The sequence below is a fragment of the Mesocricetus auratus genome, unplaced genomic scaffold, assembly GCF_017639785.1.
Source record: "Mesocricetus auratus isolate SY011 unplaced genomic scaffold, BCM_Maur_2.0 Super-Scaffold_100003, whole genome shotgun sequence".
Lineage (NCBI taxonomy): Eukaryota > Metazoa > Chordata > Mammalia > Rodentia > Cricetidae > Mesocricetus > Mesocricetus auratus.
The window spans coordinates 103,480,599-103,505,930 of NW_024429188.1; the positions used below are offsets into that span (position 1 = coordinate 103,480,599).

At 42.6% G+C, this 25,332-nt stretch overlaps 1 protein-coding gene across 1 annotated transcript; it reads left to right on the forward strand.

The window, feature by feature from the left end:
• The first annotated feature begins 2,019 nt into the window (after positions 1 to 2,019).
• Vgll1 (vestigial like family member 1) lies at positions 2,020 to 22,858 on the forward strand. The gene is made up of 5 exons (XM_040743910.1): positions 2,020 to 2,146; positions 5,947 to 6,185; positions 17,182 to 17,601; positions 19,330 to 19,380; positions 21,608 to 22,858. Exons 2-5 carry the CDS (start codon positions 5,972 to 5,974, stop codon positions 21,649 to 21,651), a joined length of 729 nt encoding a protein of 242 aa, XP_040599844.1. The 5' UTR covers positions 2,020 to 2,146; positions 5,947 to 5,971; the 3' UTR covers positions 21,652 to 22,858.
• The last annotated feature ends 2,474 nt before the right edge of the window (positions 22,859 to 25,332 follow it).

The window sequence follows — 25,332 nt, forward strand, 5'->3', positions numbered from 1 at the left end:
AGAGAGCAATGGAATATATGTGATATGAAATCAGAGTGAGTTACTATCTCAGGGAATGAAAGGAACCATCTAGAAGGGGACACCAGGTATGAGGAAAGACAGTGGCAGAGGAAGACAAACTTAAACAAAACGTAATGACCTTTATGACCATGTGATAACAAAATCTGTTACCTTATGTACTAACGTAAAATTAATAAAAATTAAAAAAAATGGAAACAGAGATCATGGCACATGCTGGCTCATGGAAGGCCTTGTAGGCTCCACTGTTACAAAAGAAATTGGTAGAAACTTTACACAGGGATTCATGGACTCTGTGTATGTTCTGAAATCATCAGCATGGTTGTCTTTGGATACATGGGTTAGAAGGTGAAAGAGTAGAAGTAGGAATCTATTAGAGGCTGTGGTGATGGGCCGCGGCAGAACTGATGCTGGCCTGGTGATGGCGAGAAAGCATTTGGAAGGCAGAACCTTTAGAATTTGTGATGTGTTCCTTTAATCCTCTAGGTGTTGGTTTCTTTCTTACAAGCAGTAAAAGCCAAAGGCTTTGTTGTGACAGGTGAGAGCTTATGGCATATGGTCCTTCCTAACCCTTCCCCCTCCCTTCCTCCCCAGCCACACTGCCTCCTCACTGTACTGTGAGCAGCCCAAATATGATCTTCCCTCTTGGAAATGACCTGCCATCAGATATCAGGAAAGCAGTGGTCCACATGCTGTTCTCCCCTCAAGGTTCTGCTGAAAGGTTACATTAATGGAAAGTTCTTTCTTTACTACCCTCTACGAATAAGCATCCTATTCCAGCACTCCTAATTTCCCTTACTTACTGACTTTGTCTACACCGTACTTATCACACCTGATGATAGATGCATAAGTATAATTATATACTAATACAGTTATGTATATATACAATACATATTACATACATGCACATACAATGATACATATAACATACATATATGCATACATAATATGTATTATATATATACATATAGTGCATATGTACAAAGATTTTACATATATATGTACATGCATAAAACACAATGACAGTTAGTGGACCCTTTAGGAGATGCGACCTAGTAGAAAGAAGTTCGATCATTGGAGGTGCACCCTTGAAAAGAATATTGAGACCTATTAGTTGTTTTCTATTTAAATCTTGGTCACCACAGGGTGTGAAGCTTCCTTTGTCATGTGTTCCCTACCCATGATGTTTTGTGCTGTCAGATTGAAACCTCAGAAATGGTTAAGTCAAAAGAAGTTACTCCTCTAACTCAGTGGTTCTCAGCTTCCCTAATGCTGCAACCCCTTAATGCAGTTCCTCATGACCCCCAAACATAACATTATTTTCATTGCTACTTCATAACTGTAATTTTGTTACTGTTATGAATCATAATGCAAATAGCTGATATTAAGGATCTGATGTGCAACCCCTGTGAAAGGGGTCGCAGCCCACGGATTGTCATTCTGCGGTATTTTGTCACATTCATAGAAACTGCTTAACACAGGATCAAAGAACAGATCCAAGTTTTGAGGCCAAAAAGGTGCCACTTACTGAGATAATTACTACTAAATATTTTTCAAATGAAGACAGGAGCCCCCTGCTCTTATCTCCTATGACGTCCCTGCTCTGTCTACTGCAATCTCCCTCTGCAGCCCATGGAAGGCTATGACAAGATCAGAATTTGAGGGCCCTGACTCCCCCTTTTTTTCTCAAGTAGAGAGGAAGAAACAGGAGATAACCTATGTGGACTCACAGTTCCTGAAATTTGGTGTGACGTCAGTTTGGTGGAACCCCTACAGCAGCGTCTTAGCTGTACCTGATTCTGTGCACACACGGTTTGGGCAAACAATTAATTGGCTTCCAGTTGTGGAGACAATACCACAATGTGCTTTCTAATGAAAAAAAAAGAAAGAAAAAGTAGCTATCTCTTTTCCTCATTCCTGCAGGTGCCCAACCAGGTTGACTCGCCGGAGTGCATTTTCTGCATTCTTACTAGATAGATAGCAGGGAACGCCTTGCACAGCCCCAGCTAGAGGGCTAGAAAATCTCAAAAGGAGGCAGGGTACTCATCCCCAGCTCCTGCTGCCACGCTTGTTGAGCTACTTCAGAACAGGAGGATTTTGCGATCTCAGGTAACTGCAGAGAATTAAGGTAAGAGAAGCTGGGGACTTGAGAGTGGGAAGACAGATGGAAATTCATGTGGGATTGAATTGGAGGTCTTGATATACTCTGCTCAGTGAGATTTAATCTGGCCTTTTGAAGGGGGAATTTTTGCTTCAGTTGATCACTGTAACAACCTCTGTCACTGACTATGAATCCCACCCTGGGAGTTCTTGATGCATTTTGTAGGAGTGTGGTAAGAATGTCTATATAGTGTCCATGTGGCAGACTGGAGGCTAGACTTCTGGCTTTGGATTCCATCTTCTGAGATGTTCCACAGTAGTTTCAGGGTCTACTTGGAACACTCTGGGTCTTTATTTTTGTTCCTGATGTCTCCTCTGAGTGAGCTTTTCAGTATCTTTTTCAACCAGGTCAGACCAGCCCTCTCTCATTGGAAGATGAGGTGCTCAAGATTTTCATAGGGATGTGGTGAAATTTAGTTCTAAATAGAATTAAACCAAATCACAATTATCAGATTGTGTATCCTTTTAGGATCGTTTTGCTCATTTTTCTAAGTCGAGGTTCACTGTGATGCCCATCATTGTCTTGAATGCCTAGGCTCAAGTGGTCCTTCTGGTTTAACCTCCTCAGCGTGCTGGAACCACGTGGATATGTCACAACACCCAGATTAACTCTCTGGATTTAAATATCCATCAATTGTAGTTTTCAGTGGAGTCAAGTATAACCCAGAGAATTCCTAGTAGGGTGGATCCAGGGAAGTTATTTGCTGAGTGTGTATTCCTACATGTGCAGAGGGAAAAGGGAAAGAGGGACAGTGGTAGAACTGTTGATTTCAGGGCTCTGCTCACCTACAGTGTAAGCAAATGAGATGCAATGATGTTGGGCTTTTCTCTGGTATGGTTATGTGCTGTGTGCTTTCTTAGTCTATACCCAGTAAGACTAGAAATGTGTTTGTGGTCATGCTATCCCAAGAATCTGGCTAGTTTTTTCTGTGTGGCTTCAGGGGGAAATTAGCTAAGAGATTGCAAGCTGTGTCAAGCCTGAGCCAAACACAGTGGCTGCTGGCAAGGTAGAGCCCTAGAGGACTGTCCTACAAGGTACTAAGCGACACCTGCTGCGTCAGACAGTTGGAGCCTTTAAGGAAAGCCCGAGGGAGAAGGCTGGGGGCTTTGCTTGCATTCCTTGAGGGACTCCATATGGCTGCCTTAGTGCTCACAGCCCTTTGAGGACTAGAGGTGTACCCCATCCCCACATTTGAGAGATGGAGGGACTAAGGCTAGAAGAGGGAGAGAAACTTTTCCACTCATCAGTTTGAATAGTTAGAAGCCGATAGAGGCTAGAGCCCAAGAGACCTGAAATGCCAGTTTTGCCGCTATCTTACCTTCTCTAACATCTACTTTGCTTGTTTTAAAATGGGGGTAAGGATGTCTACTTTGAAGGTCAAAACACTAATGAGTATATATGGACAGGTTCAAGCATGAAAAGGTGTTGAATAGATTGTAGCTTTAAAATTCTATTGTCTCCACATACTTTCTCCTTTATCATCCTCAATACCTTTGCTTTGTATTGACAACTCCAAGAATCTGATATACATTGTATTTTTATCGAAGAGTAAGTCACCTACTGTGAAATAGATTTTCAGTGTACAATTTGATGAGTTTTGACAAATGTAGTAACTGCCATTCTCATCAATACAAAGGTAAGGCATGGCCAAGCTTGGGGTATTTCATTGCCTGTAATCCGAGTTCTCAGGAGTCTGCGGCAAGAGGAGTATACATTTGAGATCAGCCTGGGCAGCATAGAGAGAGACCTTGCTATACACCTTCATGTACTGATGGAAAAAGATATGAGACATGGGCAACGGTGGTGAGGATTCCTTCTGGCCCGTTTCTCCTCAGTGTCTACGCCACAAGCATCCAGTATCCTGGCTTCTGGCGCCATAGTTTATTTGTACTTGTTTCATGTAAGTGAAATCACATAATATGTGGTCTTCTTTATTTGGCCTTTTCACTCAATATACTGAGGTCCATCTGCGTGGTGTGTAGTGGTAGTTTGTTCTATTTTATTGCTAAGTAATATTCTATGGTATGAAAACATCACAGAAAATGTATTTCCTGGCAATAGACTTATTTAATCAGTTTCCTTTGGGGGAAATATTGTAAACACAGCTGTCATGAATGCTTACATAGAAATATGTGTGTGTGCATGGCTGAGGTAGAATAATCTGAAATGAGAGCTGTTTAGAAAGATCCCCCCCATTCAAGGCCACCATGGTCTACAGAGAAAATTCCAGGACAGCTAGGACTACGCAGAGAAATGCTGTCTTGAAAAGCAAAACAAAAGTAAACAAATTAGAAAGATTCACTGCTTGTTGCCAGATTCCTTCCCAATGTCCCCAGAATAATCTAACCATAAGAGAACCATATAAGACTAGCTGAAGAATTCACACTATTCAAATCCTTTTAAGAGTAATATGAAGCCTAGAGGGATTTGTTATCCTCCACCTCGGGCCTTCTGACTCCTAATCTATGATTTCCTTGCATTGTACTCTCACTGTGTGAAATGACATTCAGCCACTGTTTATTGAGCACTGAATTGTGATCAGACATCAAGAAATTTGTCAGAAAGGCTCCATGATATGTAGGATCTTATAGGCTACACAGAGAAGCAATCTACTAAACCCTACTCATTTTTTTGTTATATTCACAAGATTAGATGGATGTAATATGTCTTTAGCCAGAGTACACAGCAAGTCTGGTTGAGTTTAAAGGTAAAGAAGTTACCTTTCCCCTGGTAAAGGGGGCCAGGCCCTGGCCTTGGTGCAAATAGAGATGCTAACTTGAGGAGGGGCATGAAGGAAATGGCAGGGTTGGGCATGCGGCTGTGAATAATGCAGTCTAAGTTCAAAGCAATATAGCAAACAGTTACTGAGCAGTGGCAAACAGAACATATAGTTAGCTTTCCACTAATGTGTCTATAATATACTGTCATAAAAGCGGGTTTGGGAGATCTCTTTTGTGTTATGAGTACGCGTGTCTGAAGACCTTCAAGATGGTGCTGCTGTGGTTGCTAGCTTCTAAGATGGACAGGGTTCTGAGCAGGACACTTTCAGGGGCGGTTTGGTGTGATTTACTCTCCTGCATGGAAGTGTCAAGCTGGAAAGCAGTGCTGCTGGACAGTATCTAGTCCACCCTGGATGGCTTGGTCCAGCTCTTGAGTGAATTTGCCCAACTTGGCTCTAGACTGACCTTGGATCATGCATCTGGGAGGAACTAGAAGGCAAATCGCTCTGTTATTTGGCCTCGATACTCTGCCACCTCTTCTCTTCTGGAACTTTTCTAGTCTGGTGGCTTGATCATCCTCTTTTGCAAGAGAAGACTACTATCAATGCTTGGCTCACCTTTGGAATGCTGTTTCCTGAACCCTCAGTATATTGTTGGGCTTGCTGTTTTTCAAGAACCCTGTGAGGACCTGTACTTGTAGGAGCAGCACACTGTTTATCCTTAAGAATGGGGACAACATAGTCAAAGTACATTATGTATCCATATGAAAATGTCCTTCTGAAACTCACAAGTGTCAATTAAAAAAGAAAGAAAAGAATGTCATTCACTCAAACTTCAATTGACCCACTTGGTGAAATAGGGCCAGTGACATTTTGTTTGTTTGTTTGTTTTGTTTTGAGAAAGGGTTTCTAGCTACACAGAGAACTAGTTATGGTAGACCAGGCTGGCTTCGCACTCACAGAGATCCGCCTGCCTCTGCCTCCCAAGTGCTGGGATTAAAGGTGTGCGCCACCACCTCCCGGCTGACATTTTTTATTTGGTTCACAGCTCTCACCTGTATCACTCACTCACAATGGACAAAATAAAGAAGATTGGTGTACAGATGCCCAAAAACAGGCAAAAACCAGTAAAGACTGAACGGAATGCCCGGTGCGTCATTTTCAGCTACTTCCAAGGAGACATCAGCAGTGTGGTGGATGAGCACTTTTCCAGGGCTCTGAGCAACCTCAAGAGGTCCCAGAGATGGAGCTCCTTGACCCATGGAGAAAATGTGATCCTCAGAAATGGTGAGTGTTTGTGGGAGGAGGCCCTCACCAAAAGACCAGCTCTTGAGGTACTCCATAGTCTCAGCTGTGTGTCTGGTAAAGGCAAATCACACTGCCTACTGAGAAGCCATACTACTTAGACATTCAGGGTAAAATGGACAGTGCTTAGTCAAATGACCTCACCTATGTCTTTGTTTCTTTAATTGTGTTTGTGCTGAGTTTGCTACTCTGCACAGGGTAAGTGCTCTGCCACTGTCCACTTTGACCAGCTCAGCAGCTGTACTATTATTACTGTTGGCCCGAGGGCAAGAACACTGGCGGATCCAAGATAAGATAAAGGACCATTCAGCCTCCTGCCACCCAATAGTGGATGATCTGGCAAACAAGGGCAAAGCTAGAGGGAGGCCCACGAGGAGTCTTGCCTCATCCCTCTCCCACCCATCACAAGGTCAGGGAATAGACATTGCTCAAGAGAGCTATGTCACAATGTGCGACTAAAATACTTGTTTGAGGAAAGCCATGGCTACGGACCAGGGGCCATGGTATGCCTTTCATAGATCTTAGACACTTTGGCCTTTGTGGGTCCCTTCCTCCATAAAACTTAGAATTTATAATAGCATTTTTATAAAAATGAACTTGGCCCAGACTGTGTGCATTTTTTCGAATGTGGAGTATAGGTTTAATGATTTTTTTTTGTTTTAAAATAAGAATTTCTGAACTTCTAAAAGTATTCCTGGACTCTAATGGAGTTAGGGCATGTGGTCCCTTTTATCTTCACGACATGTACATGCAGACAGAGGTCTAACTGATTTCATGAGCTCACTCTTTCTGTGGCTAAGCACATATGCTGGATATCATGTTTCATAGACTGATACGTGGACCACTAAGTGGGGCGGTTTATACAAGTAGACATGTGAAGCCTCTGTCTGTAAGCAAGGACATGTATTTGCAGACTCCATCATCCTGACTTTATTCTTGTGGTATAGACAAGGCATCAGTGTGTGTATGATGTGCTGACCTTTGCAGAATTTATGTCTTTCCTAGAAGTTACTTTTCTAGGTAAGCGATGTGATGCTCTCAGAGAATCTTGTGGGTTGATGATGTGTAAGAGCACATGGCAGTGGGTACTCAATGGTAACTGCTGTTTTCTGACTACTTACCAAGATGCCTGACTCATGGAAGTCACCCAGTAGATACTGCTTGGGTGAATGGAACTGTGATTTGGAGTACAGCATCATGACACAGACTGGATATGTAACAGAGGAACGGGATTTGTCCTGGGGATTTGGCTCAGTTGGTAGGGTTCTTGTCTAGCATGCCTGGAGCCCTGTATTTGAGCATCAGCAACTCAAAAACTGGGTGTAGTAGCAATCCTTATAATCACAGCATGTGGAAGTTGGAGGCAGGAAGACCAGCAGTTCAAAGTCATCTTCAGCTATATAAGTTCAAGGCCAGCCTATGAGTACATGAGGCCTTGTTCTGATCCAAGATCAAGGGCCCATTTCTGCTATTGTCTTTTTATTGACAGAGATACAAAGCAGTGCAACACAGTGAATCAGATAGCAAGGGACCAGAAAAATATGGATATTATATGGCTTCTCTCCTTGTCATAGAGCCACCTATAGTTTAATCATGAAGTACCAATTCTGATGACATTATTGAATCCCTAATCATCTCCCCAAAATGCCTACTGTATCACAAGAGATTAACTACATTTTGTACCTTTTAATACCACACAAAAGAGATTAAGGTCCAATAAGATACAGTGGGGGTTTCAGAGAAGACAAACGATATTGAGTTCACAGATAAGTCACCACAGAGGAGGGCTTCTTTGTGATGCATAACCTTAGAACCAGTCAGCCTGATGCTGGGCAGCTCTACTACTTCCTGTGAATGTGATCTCATGGCATGTCACTTCTTTTGCCTCTACCTGCTTCCTTGGTGCTAAAATGGACACTCATTAAACTACAAAAGGATGCTTTCAAGAAGTCAGTGAGATAATGGACACCAAGTGACAAGTAGCAAGCACTGTAGTTGTGGGGGTGATGCCAAAGTGTGCCATGCTGTTTTGAATGACTATTATGGATATGATGGCCTACATTAAAAACATTAGCATGAGAGAGCGTCAGGCCCTTCCCATGAGCTTTCATGTTATGTGGGACTTTGCTACGTGACGGTTCTAGTGTTTTCTGGCACTTGTGACCTCACCTATATGAGTCCAGGGAGCTGCTGCCTACTAGGGGATCTTGGTCATAGCCTTGTTTCTTTAGCAAACTAGCTTCCATGGGCCAAAGAAAGATGAGGGCTTTCTTCTCCACTCAGCTTCATGGATATTGCATTTTCTTCACAACAGTCTCACAGACCCCTTACACATTGTCACATTTGGTTTTGGACTAGGTAAATATTTCATTAGCTGACTGAGCAACTGAAGAAAAGACTGTCCCCTCAAGGCCTCTCTTGTCATAGCTAGGAGTCAGGTTTCCCCTAAGCTTGGTTGTCTCAAGGAAGGAACCCATAAAAGAAGTGCAGGCTGGTAGATGTTCTCATTGGTGTTGTTCTATGACACACAGCCAGGCTCAAACATGATGGGGATTTATGAAGTGGCCTTTCATTACTGACTGCTGCTTAGCATTCTCTTAACCCCTTCAAACTAACCCTAAGCAGCCAAGGCACAACTCAGCCAGGCAGAGGAGAACAGGCCCCCATTCATCGGTACCCATAGAAGATTTGCCCACATTCTGGAGGCACTCTGTCAAGCCAAATATGCAAGGCTCAAACACAGAGACCTATATGTAAAGGCCACCAAATTTCCTGGCTTCTTCCTCTAAGTCTGGGTTTATTTATTTCTTTTAATTATATGTGTATAATATACAATGGGTGTACTTTGGGCAAGAAAATAGCAGAAGAAATTAGAGTGATCTCTGCTTTTAGAGGACATTGGGGAATTCAGAATCAGTATCTGGGGAAAGCTTTGATTTCTTTTTTTCTTTTTTTAAATTTAAATTAGAAACAAGTTTTCTTCACATGTCAATTCCAGCTCCCTCTCCCTCCCCTTCTTCCATGTCCCTCCAACCCCCCAATCCCCTCCCTACCCCACCTCTGCTCCCCAGGGAAGGTGAGGTCCTCCATGGGGGAATCTCCAAAGTCTGTCAAATCATCCAGGACAGTGCCTAGGCCCTCCCCCATGTGTCCAGGCTAAGAGAGCATTCCTCAACGTGGAATGGGCTTCCGAAGTCCATTCGTATGCCAGGAATGAATACTGATCTAGTACCCGAGGCCCCAAAGATTGCCGAGGCGACCTCACTGACAGACTTTCAGGGTTCTGGATCAGTCCCATGCTGGCCTCTCAGCCATCAGTCTTGGGTCCATGAGCTCCCTCTTGTTCAGGTCAGCTGTCTCTGTGGGTTTCACCAGCCCAGTCTTGACACCTTTGCTCATCACTCCTCCCTTCTCTGCAACTGGATTCCAGGAGATCACTTCAGTGTTTAGCTGTAGGTGTCTGCTTCTCCTTCCATCAGTTACTGGATTAAGGCTCTAGGATGGAATATAAAGTAGTCATCAATCTCATTATAGGGGAAAGGCATTTAAGATAGCCTCTCCACTCCTGCTTAGATTGCCAGTTGGTGTCATCCTTGTAGATCTCTGGAAATCTCATTAGTGCCAGATCTCTCCTCAAACTTGTAATGACTCCCTCTATTATGGTGTCTTTCATTCAGCTCTCCTCTATTCTTCCCCTGACTCAACTTTTCTGCTCCCTCATGTCCTCCTCTCCCCTCCTCTTCTCCCTCTCTCTTTCTCCTAGCTCCCCCCACCCCATGCTCCCGATCCTCTCAGGAAATCCTGTCCAGTTCCCCTTCTCCGGGGTGCCATGCATATCTCTCTTAGGGTCCTCCCTGTTTCCCAGACTCTCTGGTGGTGGGATTGTATGCTTGCAATCCCCTGCTCCATATCTAAAATCCATATATGAGTGAGTACATACCGTGTTTGTCTTTTTGTGATTGGGTTACCTCACTCAGGATGGTTTCTTCTAGTGCCATGAATTTGCCTGTAAATTTCAATATTCCATTGTTTTTTTTCCGTTGAGTAGTACTCCATTGTGTAAATATACCACATTTTCTCTATCCAATCTTCAGTTGAAGGGCATCTAGGTTGCTTCCAGGTTCTGGCTGATATGACCCTAGTGGAACACATATACTTATTGTATGAATGTGCATCTTTTGGGTATGCCTAAGATTGGAATTGCTGGGTCTTGTGGTAGACTGATTCCCATTTTCCTGAGGACTCTCCATACTGATTTCCAAAGTGACTGTATGAGTTGGCACTCCCACCAACAGTAGAGGAGTGTTCCCCTTTCTCCCCATCCTCTCCGGCATAAACTGTCATTGGTGTTTTTAACTTTAGCCATTCTGTCAGGAGCAAGATGGTATCTCAGAGTTGTTTTGATTTGCATTTCCCTGATGGCTAGGGATGTTGAGCACTTTCTTAAGTTTCTCTCGCCATTTTAGACTCCTCTATTGAGAATTCTCTATTTAGTTCTGTACCCCACTTTTTAATTTGATTATATGGTGTTTTGGAAACTAGCTTCTTGAGTTCCTTGTAAATTTTGGAGACCAGCCCTCTGAATCAGTATCTGGGTAAGCTTTGATTTCTTTAGGCGGGGTATGGTCCCAGTGCTCATGGGACTTGTTGTAACCCATGTGTTTCTGTCCCCTTCCTCCTAGCCCCAGTCCCAAGTGCATTCTGAGACCTGGTACATGCTTAATAGCTGCTAAGAGAAGGTGAGGGGTGATGATCTCAGACTACATAGGTTCTCTGTGGACATTCTCAAAGGCTTCCTATCTGCCACTTGTGCTGTGCTCCAAGTGACAGTTCCATTCACCCAAGTGGGATGGGAAATAGTCATCATGCTTCTCATCCATGGAGAGTAGCTGTGTGAGATACAGTCCTGCTACTTACTTATGGTCTCTTGAGTGCCACCAACATGGTTCTTTCCTTTCCACTAAGAAAAAGGGACTTGTGTCCATGTGTCCCTAGTCTCTGTGAGGTGCCAGATACTACATGAAATAACTGCATTTGTTTATTTGTTTCATTCCTCAAAATCAACTGCAGTTTAGACAGTCTAAAGATGAGCAAAGTTGGCTGAGTGTAGCGCACACAGCTGTAATAATAATAATAATAATAATACAGACTAGCAAATCAAATCTATGGTGCTTACCTTTAGGGGTGGCGGCAGTAACTGGAAGGGCCCCATATATTTAAGAGAGAGAGAGATCATAACTATCATATGAAGGCCTTTTGCTGGAATTTGTTATATGGCTTACCTTTTGTATCTTCACACCAATCTTGTTGATTACTGTGCCCATATTTCTGGTGAGGAAATTGCATAGTCCAATCATCTGTCTGGAATCTTACCACAAAGGTAGGACTGCCTGTGCAGTGCTCTCAGCCACTCAACCTAGAGATACAAGTCTACAATCAGCATCTAAACTCAGTTAGGAAAAGTAACCTGGATGTCTAACAAGAGAGACTAGGCCCTGGGGAAGTGACCATGAAAGAGGAAAGGACTGAACATGTCTCCTCCATGTCCCAGAATAGGACTGTCTCTTTAAGCTGATCCTCTACTTGTGCTGTGATTTTGTCATTAGTTAGTTCAAAGGCAGAGAAAGGAAGAAGGAAAGAGGAGGAGAAGGGAGGGGACAGGAGGATGGAGAATAGATGAGAGAGTCAATCAATTATAGATTTATCTTCACAGCTGTGACTCATATTTTGGTTATTTACAAATCAAGTAATTTTTTTTTGCTTTTGGATGTAAAACTGCTTAGTTGGATGTAGTGAGGAAGCTGAGGCAGGAGGATTGTTTGAAACCAGTTCAGGGCCAGTCTGGGGAGAATAGTGAGACTGTCTCAAAAAACAGAATTTTTTAACCTTCAAAATATGTTCATTTTGAAAATTTTCAAAACACAAATGCACACACCTCAAATTTTACAGAGTCACTTTTTTATTTGACAATAAGCAGAATGATACATCTTTGTGCCACTATTATATATTCTATGACATTATTTTATAGTTCAAGAGCATGTTTTAGATTTGCCACATTTACTAATTTTATAACATCTACATTATCACTGACTTTTCAGTATAGTATTAGCATATCTTTAAGCATCCTTGAAGCTAAATGTTTGCTTGTGTCTTTGATTATATCCTTAGGATAAACTGGCATTGGTGGAATGACCAAGGCCATAGGTTGGTTGCACATTGACTGTGTCCCCAGTAAAGTTTCAGTGTGCTGTTGTAAGATCATTAAAAGGTGGGTTGCTCCTCTCAGAAGGGATTATAGTAGTTCTCCTGAGATGCTGTGTAAGTTCATTTATCAAGACAGTGAGCTATTATACAAGATTGTGCTCCACCCCTGAGGTGCTACCTGGTTTCCTGTCTCCCTATTTGGACACACTTGTGTAATGAGACTATCAACTAGAGTATCTTCACCAGTGCTGATGTTTCAATAAGCTATTTGCCTCCCAAACTCTGAGCCAAATATACCTGGTCTCAGGCATCTTGTAACAGCAAACAAAGTAAAATACCCAGTCAAGAGGTTGTACAAATTAAAGAGATTCTGTGTGTGTGTGTGTGTGTGTGTCTGTCTGTCTATCTATATTTACGCTAATCTGTCATTCCTCCAGCTTCAATAATGTGGGAAAGTGTCAAGTTCCCTGATCACCTTAAAATAGAAAGGATCAGTGAAGAAGTGTGTGCATTGTGTGTGTGTGTGTGCATGCACATATCTGTGAGTGCATATACGTACTTGCAATTTTATAAATATTTGTGTTTGTGTGTATTCATATGCTCATATTTGTGGCTGAATATATGTGTGTACATTCATTGGAAAATGTAGCTAGAACCTACTATGTTCCAGGCATGGATGATTCCCAGGGATATGGTGGTGGAGAGGAGAAATGAGCTAACTCCATGCATACTGGGTAGTAGAAAAGAACGTTAGTGCGTGAATGAATAAATAATTTAACTACTGCTGTGTAGGAAAAAAGCAGGTTACAGTCACAGATACACTATAGACTGGAGACTCATATTTCTAAAAGGATGATGTTAGAGTTTGTGTGTCTAGAAACTAATCCAGAATAGAAGGTCTGGGCTCCCATCCATGCATGTAGGTAGGATCATTCCCTATTTTGGATGCAAAATTTATAGTAGAACAAAGGCCTTCTAGAAGGTTCTGGGATCTCCAAAAGTGCCCATGGTAGGAATGGTGATGCCTCTGAGTGTTCGTGGGAGGAGGGAGGAGTGGTTACCACTTTCACTTAAACAGTAAGGAGTGGGGAGCAGCACTCTCTGACTTTCTGGGCATCTCTGATCTTTGGACTCACCAGCCTCAGGAATTATAGAGTCATGGGTGGAACTAAGAGGCCGGATCTAGATGCCTACAGTTGGAGTATATGGAGTGGAAGTCATCTATACTCTTTTTTTTCATTTTTAAAATGGGAATCTACTGAGCCTTGGGCAGCAGATCAGTACCCATCCCAAGTATACACACGGACTTTGGACTCCCATAGAACAATGTGAGGTGCACTCTCACCCTGAACTCTTGGGGAAGGGTCTAGGCCCTGCCCTATATGAAATGACACACTATGCACACCCCCATGGAGGGCCTCACCTTCCCTGGAGAAATGAGGGGATAACGGGGGGGGAAGGGCACGGGAGGAAGGGAGGGAATGGGAGAGGGACCTGGAACTGACTTGTGAAGCAACCTTGTTTCTTATCTAAATTTAAACTGGAAAATAAAATAAAAAAAAAGAAAGAAAAAAAATGTAAATTAGAAACATGCTTGTTTTACATGCCAATCCCAAATGGACTTTGGGAGCCCATTCCACATAGAGGTATACTCTCTCAGACCAGACACACGGGGGAAGAACTAGGCCCTGCCCCAAATGATATGACAGACTTTGAAGATCACCCAAAGGAGCATAAAGGGGATGGGATAGGGGGTTGGTGGGGGGCAGGGGAGGAGGGGAGGAGGAGTTAAAAGGGGAGAAGAGGAGGGGAGAGGAGGACAGGAGAGAGCAGGAAGATTGAATTACGGGAAGAATAGAGGAGAGCAAGAAAAGAGCTACCATAATAGAGGGCGTCATTATAGGTTTAAAGAGAAATCTGGGAAATGTCAAGGTTGACCCCAATAGTCAAGAGGCTACCTTAACTGCCCTTGTCTGATAATGAGAGCCATCTATATTCTTACTGTAATAAAATTCGCAATCTACCTCAAGTAACCTTGAATCCAAGTGTTCAAATGCTCTCTGCCCATTTATGTGGTCTTGGACTTGAGAAAACATCAAAGTCACCACTTGGGGTCTCTTGCACATGCAACCAGAGAACATTAAGAGGAGGCACTTGGGTAAGACTGTCGCCACAGAAGCAATCTTGAGAAAGTCCAAGGTGTAGCTTAAGGTGTCACCGCGTGCCCACAGAGTACATGAGCATTGCTACAGGCATAGTTTCCCAAGAAGGCTGAGAAAGAGTAACCCACCCAATGCAGAGTCTCCTCTAAATGGGCCACAAGCAGCCAAGCCTGATCTAGAAAAGTGGGGCTCTCAGCCCCTTGCAATTACTGGAACACTATGACACTCCCACATTCTTCTATCTAAACTGTACTGTGGCATACCCAGTAGTCCGACTACATGGGACTTTGGACAATGGCACACTTCCTAACTCCCTTACCTGGAACAGAAAGAGTTAAGAGAAATATTCAAAGCTCTCTGGGGCCCTGCTTTCCACATCCCAGACATTCAGTCAGCACCTGAGGCATATGCATGAGTTCTGTAAAGCCAGTCCAGACGGAAACTGCCCAGTTGTCAAAGGCTAGGCTTTGTTTATAATTTGTGCTTAGGACATGCAGTACTCCCATTAAATATGAAGCATGGACACTGATTATATGAAATCAGCTTAATCATTCTGTTCCAGGGCACACAGTGCACTGAGTTTCTAGTAGCTAGAAATACCAACTTACAAAAGTAATAGTTACCCCTAGAAATACATCCCAGTATATTTCCCTGTCTTTTGTTTCATTGGAAGAGCCTACTACAACCATTGCTCATTGTGAGGGATGTGAGATGCTGAGCAGAATATCTGTGTCATATACCAACGGGCTTCTTTTATGTTTATCATCCACATTACAGGCAAAGCTACCATGGTGTGTAAGGACACTCTAGCAGCACTGCACTGACCTCTAAGATGGTTTTTCATTTTATACAAAATCCATTCAAACTAAACGTTCAGGAGAGATGAAAGAGGTGTCCATGGAAGGAAAGGGAACCAGTATCTCAGAAAGACTCCCAGCTAGCTAATTCTCCTCTGTCATCACAGTCATGCTCCCCCCTTCCTGCCCACTTCTCCATTATCTTAGGCTTTAAGTACCATCTGGCAAAACTTCCCTCCCCCCCTTGCCTAAGTGGATGCTGAAAGTGGAAAGTCATGGTAGACATTTGAGATCTCAAGTCCACCACTAACCTAGGTGCAATTACCATAGCACTCAAGGAGATTCCATCCCTATTGGTCAGTCCACATGAACTTGACAAGTAGAAGAGGTGTCATCACTTGTTGACTCCGACCATTCTGCTGTTGTGGGATGAGGACCAAGCAACTACTTTCCTACCCAGCATTCATTGCTCTTGCTCAGTTTCCTACCAGCCCATTATACTTAGCTACCATGACCCAGTTTCTTACCATTTTCATGTCTAAGATTAGGTTTCGGTTCCTAGAGTTGTGTGGAAGACCAATAGAGGTAAGCACTAATTTTTTTATACAATTCTGTGGAGTCCTCCCATTTGCTATATTTAAAGTATCAAGTGTAAAATAGAGCTAAACAATGGAAGCGACTGAGCACAAATCAAGTACTTAATTACAGACGGTTCCTTGAGCCAATGTTCATGGGGATGCAAAGATGCATGTGTGAAGTTGTTCACTGAGACGCCAGTAACGTAAGTGAAAATGTGAACAACTGAGCTGCCCACAAATGGAACCTTTGTTAGTCCGTTACTGCCTTATGATAGAACAGTATACAGCCATTTAAAATCTAGTGTTTGTAGTAGCTATGTGCTGATTGCCTCTCAAATAACTTGATACCATGTAAGAAAGAACTAAAATCCAACTTATTCCTTAAGCAAAAGAGAATGATACTGATTTTAAAAAAAGTTATGCCTTCTGAATCTCACCATGACAGGGATGCCGTTCCATTTTATCTTGTTCTAAGTCATATCGTACCTTTCTGCAGTCATTCTGACGTCAGTTAAAATAATGAATGTTTAATGTTTTTACCTTAATTTTTTCTGGAATTGAGCTTGTGCACAAATCCTTGGGAAAGAAGTGATGGCAGTAAAATTAGTAACTTGAAAAGAAGCGCTCCTGTTTGGCTGTATTCATTGCTGTGGGAGGATATTTCTTTTGTTTGTTTCTTGAGACAGTGTTTACATTGTAGCCGGAATGCTCTTAGACTCACTGTGTAGCCCAGGCTGGCATTGAACTCAAGCCAATCCTCCTGCCTCAGTCTCCTGAACATGAAATTATAAGCATGTTCCACTATGTTCAATGAGATTCATGATATTTTAATGAAACAAAATCAGTCTGAAAAGAATAAAAACAAATCTAGAGGGGGCCGTAGCTATTTACGGACACTGTGGTTAATGAGGGTTTTACAAAACCTTTTCTGCTTACTTCAAGTCAAAAAATACACTGTGGGGCTGAAGGGATTGCTCAGTGGCTGAAACCACTTGCCAAGGAAGTCTGTTGACTTCAGCTCAATCCCTGGAGCCCATCAGGGAAGGAAAGAACTAACTCCTAAAAGTTATTTTTTACCTCCGCTATGGCCATTCTCTGGCACTTATAAATACACCATTCTTTCACAAACAAATAATAAAAATAAATTATGTATAATACGTGAGTCAGAAACAACAAATTACTTCTATTTTGGACATTTGTAGAAAATACTTAACATAACATCTGAATCTTTTTCCAGATAGCAGCATGCCCCCGAATCAGTGGCGTCTCACTTCTTCTTGGACAAAACCACGGCCAGAAGCGTCTCTTGTAAATGGTGCCAGCAGCAGCAGCTTGGATGAATGTGGTCCTAAGGCTATAGATCAGTGCCCACTGTCTATGCCCAAGACACCTTCTGCACATCCTCAAGAGATGTGGCAGTTTTCCTCCCTAGAGAGGGAAGATTTCTTAGAGCCGACCTACTCTCATGCCCTTCCTGACAGGCATCCGGATCCAGAGGTCTACCCTGATGGGAGACCTGGGTCCCTCCTGCATTTACTCCATCAGGATAGATACCTAAACCGTCCTCTGGAACCTGCCCCCAGGGAGAACTGCAACCATGCCAAGATAGTTGGAAGCACAGGACTGCACATGAACTTGCCTCCCAACTCAGACCACTGTAAGGAAATGCCTACAGATACTTACGAGGACATTGTTGTTGACAGTGAATTGGCATGACATGAGGGACTAAGACTAACTACTGCCACTCTGGACATAGATAAGGCTGCTGCCCAGAGGCATATTTTACTTAAAACTTCCATATATTTTCACTAGGCCACATTGACATACACAGTTTAATGGTTAAAGGAGACAATCAGACAGGCAGCCCTGGCCTGAAATAATCCCCCAGTCTGTTGACTTGGCTTTGTCCTAGAAAAAATGATGGGCTTATGCCTAAAGTCATAGAGTCTCATGTTTACCTCCACTCCACTGAATAACCTATTTGCAAAACAGAGCTCAATGACGTATCTACCGGCTCAAACTCTGTTCTCCAAACAGGTTGACAACTTGCAATGATGCCAGACTCCTGGGCAAAAACAAGGACAATCTATACCAACCATCTGCTCCACACATTAAAATTCAAAGCAGCTGGAGAGGCAGCCCCATAGCTGACTGCAGATGCAACAGTGTCTGGCTGTCTGTGACTGCCTCCTGCACACTGGGCTCACTTTCCTTTGGGTCTCTGCACCATAATTACTTCTTCTCCCCCTGCACAAAAATCAGCCTCCAGGCTTGCCCACATTTTCTTCACTCACTCACCCAATATATATCCAATCAGTGGCTGCTAGACTCAAAATACTCACCAGAGAACAAGCTTCCCTTCGTTGTTACTGTTTTTTAAAGATGGGGGAGAACTGAGTGCATTATACTTTCACCAAAATAGTGATGCACTCTGTCATAAGATTCGCCTTTCTTGTGAGATGCATTAATAGGTATATCATACTCTTTCATGAAGCCAAGACTCATCCTCTAGCATACTGTACCGGGGTGAATTATTTTCTTTCACAACTTTCCAATCCACATATATCTGCTGTTTCACACCTGAAGGACATCACTGGATGTTCTCCTTGCTGTGATTAAGCACACAGCCCACAAAGGGCCGATTCAGCCTAGCCCACAAAGTCTGACACTATGACCCACGTTGAGAACAAATTTCCCTTTAAAACAGGACCTCACTATTTCCATAGTCTAATTAACTATGTATAGAGAGAAGAAGTCATGCAAATGGCATGCTTAGGAAACTTCTGAAAATTTATACTCCTATCTTCTTTTTCAAAATATTCTACTGGATTCAAAAGGAAAATGAGACCAACTGTGTTTATACGTATACCTATTTATATACACAGAAGAATTCTGTTTCAACAGTTGCTTAGAAAGCAGATGGCTCAAATCAGCATTTTTCCAACATAACAGTTCTATATAGTTCCAATCCAATTACAAACCTTTAGTGAGCATCTACTATAAGCAAGGCACATCAGGGCCAAAGAATGATGCAGGTGTTGTCTATTCCCAAGACTGCTACAAACGTTCACAAAAATGTTTATTATCTAAGTCAACTGGAGGAACACTTTACAATCCCCTACCAATGTTGACATTGCTTGTATTCTCTGGTGTCTGATACTCCAGAATTCACTAAGTAAGTTAGAAATCCTTCAGCTTTGCCTGGGAGATGGGAAGAAGTTGCCAAAGGATATTTTTGGGCAGAATCTTCTGTTTACAGCATTTGATAAGAGAAATCATGTTTTGTGTTCATAAAGTGAGGGGCAAGCAATCTGGGATCTATGGGGTGCTACAGGCTCCATGCCCAAGGTTTCATTTCCATTCATGGTTTCTTCTTCTTCTCTAGATAAGAAAATCTATGGTCATGGATCTGCCAGTCCCAGTCTTGGCAATGAAAGTAAGTAAAGGGGTCAGACTTCCACAGTGTAGCACTGTGCCCTGAAAACAAACATGAAGAGTGTGTACTATAGCAACCAGAGTCTCCAGAAGCTTCTGGGAGTGTTGTTTCCACTATTAGTGTTTTCATAGATAGCATTGGTTACATCTCAGTTTCAAAGAGTCCGAATATGCACTGTGTGTTTTGAGAAATTTCTTGAACACGCTCTCTTTTGGTGAGAGAAGCAACTCTGCTGAATTCTCTCATCTGACGTGTCCGGCCCAGTCAAGGTGACTCACTGATATGAATGAATCCATGAGGATTAGCTGTTCCAGATGCTCAGCTTTCGGCCACTCCAGGACTGAATCTGCAGTCAGGGAAAATGTGTCTGAGGCCCAAGGTCACGAACCTGGACTTTACTCTAAATTTGAAATTAGAAGCTCCCAACTGAGGACAGTTTGGGTAGAAAGGAAAGAGAAGCCTAACTAAGTCCAAGGTTCCAATTCCAGTTCTGATACTTACTAGTCTCAGGAACTTGCTCACAGACTGTGAATTTCCCCATGCCTTAGTTGCTTTATTTATAAGACTACCATAAAAAGAGTGATCACAGGCTTCACAGAGAAAGTCTGTCTTGAAAAGCCCAAATAAATAAATAAATAAATAAAGTGACTTCCATGTAAGGGTTCTGTGGGAACTTAATGAAATGATGTATGTGGATGCTTAGAATAATACTTAGCTATAATGTGGTGGTTTGAAAGAAAATTGCCCCCAAAGGGTGTGGCTTTGTTAGAGTAGGTGTGACCTTATTGGAGGAGGTGTGTCACTGTGGAAATAGGCTTTGAGGTGTTCTATGCTCAAGCTTTTTCCAATGAGACAGTGTACTTCCTGTTGCCTTCTGATCAAGATTAGCCAGCACCACATGTGCTTACATGCCACCATGCTCCCTGCCATGACAATAACAGACTGAACCTCTGAACTGTAAGCCACCCCAATGAAATGTTGTCCTTTGTAAGAGTTGTCATGGTCATGGTGTCTTTCCATAGCAATAGAAACCCTAACTAAGACATATAGCTAGCCATTGAAGCAATATAAAGTGTCTCAGGAACACAGCTCAGTAGTAGATTGCTGGCCCAGAGTATTTTCTTAGCAGATAGAGGCCCTGGGGTTTATCTCTAACATAAAACAGAATCAAAAGCAAAGAACATGGGACTTTTTAGAAAGCATTTTATATCCCAAAGTTACTCAAAGAACAAAAATAAGAACCACCAGCATAGTCCCTGAGCTCAGATGAGCTTAGTTGTGTTGTGAGTGACCTTGGCAGCAGGACAACATACTCCAGGTTGCAATCAGTAGCCAGTCTTTCCCTGCCTTAGGGACTCCTATACCAGTATAGCAATGTCCTCAACCACATCCCAGAAAAGAATTTCAGAAGCAAAGTTAGCAAGTGTGTTAAGTAGAGCTAAGGGGAAATACATGTGTTGGATTTGTGTAAGGTGTAAGGACACACACACACACACACATATGATTTTATGGTACTTTAAGTGGTATTGATAAAAGGATGCAATTTGAAACAAGAGTTGAGGATTGAGCATATAAAGGTCAAAATTAAGTTATTTTAAAATTAAACAAAATGCATAAACAATTGGTGGAATTGTTTTCCTTATCTTAAAGATTTTTCTTTTGCAAATGATATCATAGCATAGTTCATGAAGTACATAATTTAGATTTAAGGATGAAAAAGGATGATACAGTTAAAAATCAAGGCCATAGACAATCAGGCTTTCAGTAAGCATGGTAGGGTTTTGTTTCTTGTTTGTTTTCCGAGATTCCACACATTGAACCAAAGAAACGGAATGTGAAGAAGGTATGATAAGAAATAGAAATGATGGTATCTGCTAGTGATATTGTCTTATACTAGAATCTTAAGAAGCACTCATTATTAATATATACGTTCAACATGAGGAAAGTAGAGTTCAGACAGACCAAGGAAGTGGCCTAAGGACACATAGCTAGGCAGTGGCAACCCTAGACTCACATCTGGGCTCATTTGATACTTTTATTTTTGAGGCAGGGTTTCTCTGTGTAATATTACTGGGTGTCCTGGAACTAAAGCTGTAGACTAGGCTGGCCTCGAACTCACAGAGATCCACCTACCTGTTCTGGGCTTAAAGGCACTGACCACCATGCCCAGATGCTCTGTTTATTCTAAAACTAGTTTTTTCACCATTACACTTACCCTGTTTTCCAGGAAGCCAGTCTCCAGAGAGAAGAAGAGATCTCTACTATTATTAGGCTTGGTTGGAAGAACAGAATTCCTTTTTGCGCAGCATGATCATGCTTTTCTACGGTGGATCCAGAAGTCCTAGGGGCATCACTGTCACTTTCTGTCCCTGCTGCTAAGAAATCAGGCACAAGTCTCTGTTCTCTTTTAAATTTTGCTCTACTTTTCCTTAGCAACTGTGCCTGATAGCAGGGGTATTCAAACCCAAGCACATTCTCAGCTTATAAAATGTAGGAAAGAGTTATTTGTAGGGTGAGATGCACAGAGATCCACCTGTTGTTCATTTTCTGCCTCACTGCATCTACTACCCTTTTCCTTAGAAGCTATGGACTCTCAGGTTCTCAACTAGTGTCCTTTAAACCAAACCTGAGCCCATGGGATTCTCTGAGGCTGTTTGGATTTTCTATGTCAAGGGACCAATTCAGCCCAAGAACGTTCCAGCTTAAGCCAGACTGCAGTCAACCTCACCCCAGCCTCAGAGAAAAGCCAAATAAAAATGGCATGCAAAAGACTCCCCTCCACAATAGAGACTGGTTGAGGCTGTTGACTCTGTCCATCTCCAATGTCTAGACTCTAGACTCTTGAGAGAAGCTAGAAAACCTCAATCTGGACTGTTCAATGAAATAGCTTGCTTAGAAAATTTAGTTCTTCAGTTCTAGCTGACTGATTCCAAGGGGCATTGTTGAGAACTCTGTGACAGAAATTGAACAAAGTCCCTTGTTCCAGCATGAGTCTGCTGTTGGAACAGAACTTATTCTAGAAGATTCAGGGCATTTCTTGGTTGCACTTCCATGAGTTTCTGTCATGCCTTGCTCTGAATATAAGGACCATGGCACCTGACACCCAATAGGTGCAAAATTAGACCTTGGGACCTTGTGGCCTCTTCAAGGACCTTAAGTAGTTTCCACAATGTATGTCCATCTTGGAGCACAGAGTTAGCAATATCTGGGTGACAGTGGCTTTCTTTTAAGCACTGAACTGTTGGGGTCATCTATGCAGATACCCACAGTAGTTTTTGTTCATTTGGAGGGATAAGGTGAGGTTTGCTTCATCTCCCCAGGCTGGTAGATAGCATTATATTTGTGTGACCTGGGTACCTGCCACATGAAAACCCAGAAGTCCCTGCCATCAGTGTTCCCCATCCATGACATACTTTCTGTTATGCAACATTCCAGAGGGTGAAGAATAATAAAGCTATGCTGTTTTCTGATGCTCCTAGTTTGTATTCTAAGGATTTTCTTTTTGTCTTGGGTTGATTTTTGCCACCTACTATCTCATTTCAACTTCCTAAAAATCCTGAGATTGGCATTTTCATTCAGCTACACATCCCTGAAACTTACCTTTGAATAAAAATACAAGCAGCTGACAATTTTCCTACTTCAATTAAGGGGGTGGGAGCAAAAGAACTCCTGTTACCAGGAGACCACATACCCCTCTGACACATAGGCAAATCCTTGTCCAGATTAATTGCTGTTTAATCTTTGATTTAGACTTCTAGATCTATCCTGTCTTTTGGTGCCCACATGACTTCCAAAGAACCTTTTTTTTCATTTACTTTACCATTTTACTTTTGCAATTTAAAAATGATCCACCCTACCCCCTCACAAAATATATACCATTATTTATGCATATAGAATGGGTAGTTGGGCCCCTTGTACTGTGTGTGGCCTCATATGTGTACTCATTGATAATCTGGTGGCATGCTAGTTGAGTGGGAAAGGGGGACAGGAAGTGGCAGTTTCCCATCAGATCGATCAGTCTTGATGGTGTGTGAAGTTCTGTAGGGCTGGGTCTTAGAAACCTTATTCACATCTCTCTACAGTTGGGAATATTTGCTAGCAACCTGGTGGGCTCTAACTCAGCAGTTACCTTGGCCCTCACTCTGTAACAAACACCCATTTCTGACCTTTACATGCTAAAAGTGCTTCAAGAGGGCTGGGAATTTTCACATATTTGAATGATGTCTATCTCTACAAAAGCAAAAACAAAACAAAAAGGATCAAAGACTATTATCTTTCTTTGATTCTTCTCTCATGCATTACAATTTGACTGTTTTCCCCTTCTTCCACTCTTCTCAGTCATCTTGCAAGACGTGCTAGGGCAATGATGGCACAGAACTTGTAGGAGTGGCCAACAGATGACTGGTTCAACTGGAGGCCCATGCCACAAGAGGAAACCCATGCTTGACATTGCCGAGATGGCCAGGAACCAGAGGATGAACATCCCAGAGACCTAGGATAGAACCAGACATGACTTGAAAGCAAAAGTCCTGTGAGTCCTAATGATACTCTGCTATACTTGTAGACCAGAGTCTAGCATAATCATCATCAAAGAGGCTTCATCCAGCATCTTGATGGGAGCAGATGCATATACCTACAGCCAAACATTAGGCAGAGCTCAGGAATCCTAGGGAAGAGTGGGAGGAAGGATTGTGAGAACCAGAGGGGTCAAGGACATCACAAGGAAACCCACAGAATCAACTAAGCAGGGCTCATATGAGCTCACAGAGACTGAACTGACTATCAGGGAGCCTTCATGGGATTGACCTAGGCACTCTGCATATAAGTTACAGCTTGGTGTTCTTGTAGGGCTGTCTCTGACTCTTGCCTGCTCTTGGGACCCTTTCCTCGTGCTGGATTTCCTCATTCAGCCAAGATACAAGGGTTTGTGTCCAGTCTTATTGTAACTTGTTTTCGGAAGTCTGCTCTTTGCTGAAGGGAAGCAGAGAAGGAGTGGATCTGGGGGAGAGGCAAGGTGGGGTGCAACTTGGAGGAGTGGAGGGAGGGAAAACTTGTCTCTACTTCCCAAGAGGTGAAATTTCATGTAGGAGGTATGGCATCCAACTTTAATGCTTATTCTTAATAAACTTGAACTTTGTTCAAAACAAAATAAAAATGAAAAGATTTTTTAATGTGATTGCTAGCTTTTTCTAAGAGTTGGGCCACATGAGTTCTGGTCACTTCTTTATAGCTAGCTGTGCCATCTTGAATTATTTACTTTCATCCAATGATCCCTTTCCCTACCTAAGCAGTCTTAGTTTCCCCAGGTGTAAAATAAGTTGAGCTCTAAGGTCATTTACAGCTATGAGAGCCTGTCTTTTGAAATAAATGTGGCAGCTACAAGATCTAACAGCAAATGTTCACTGAGTCTCAAAGAAAGTGGCAAGGTCTGGATGACTGAAGAACAGAGAAGAGAAATGTGGCAAACATAGAGAGATGTAACCAGGATCATCCTTTGAAGTGGGATTATCTGGGTTGGGTTGGGTGGTGGTACCACATGCCTTTATTACCAACACAGGAAAATGAGGAAGCTTCTAGAGAGACTGAAACAGTAGTATTACTTGAAGTCAAGAATTCTACGAAGGTTAGACAAAGGTGGCACCCACCTTTAATCCCAGTACTCGGGAGGTTGAAGCAGGTGGATCTCTGAGTTTGACGCCTGTCTGGTCTACAGTGAGTTCCAGGACAGCCAGGGCTGTTACGCAGAGAAACCCTGTCTCAGAAACCATGAGGGGGCAGTGGTTCTGGAAGCTGCCACAGGAGGAGCTGACATGAAATGTTTGCCATCCTGGGCTACATAGTGAATTAATTCCAGGCTAGTCTAGGCTAAAACGAGATGCTATTTTTAAACAAATGTAAATACATGTAAAAAATTAAAACAAAATTTTCCACTCAATCGCAGAGACTGAGAAG

Bases quoted from the DNA above. Each gene is read 5' to 3' on its own strand.
- Vgll1 (XM_040743910.1), top strand. From the start codon at position 5,972: ATGGACAAAATAAAGAAGATTGGTGTACAGATGCCCAAAAACAGGCAA. The intron at 6,186-17,181 runs GTGAGTGTTTGT...ATCTTTTTCCAG, and splicing joins AAATGTGATCCTCAGAAATG to ATAGCAGCATGCCCCCGAAT. The intron at 19,381-21,607 runs GTAAGTAAAGGG...CCTGTTTTCCAG, and splicing joins TCCCAGTCTTGGCAATGAAA to GAAGCCAGTCTCCAGAGAGA.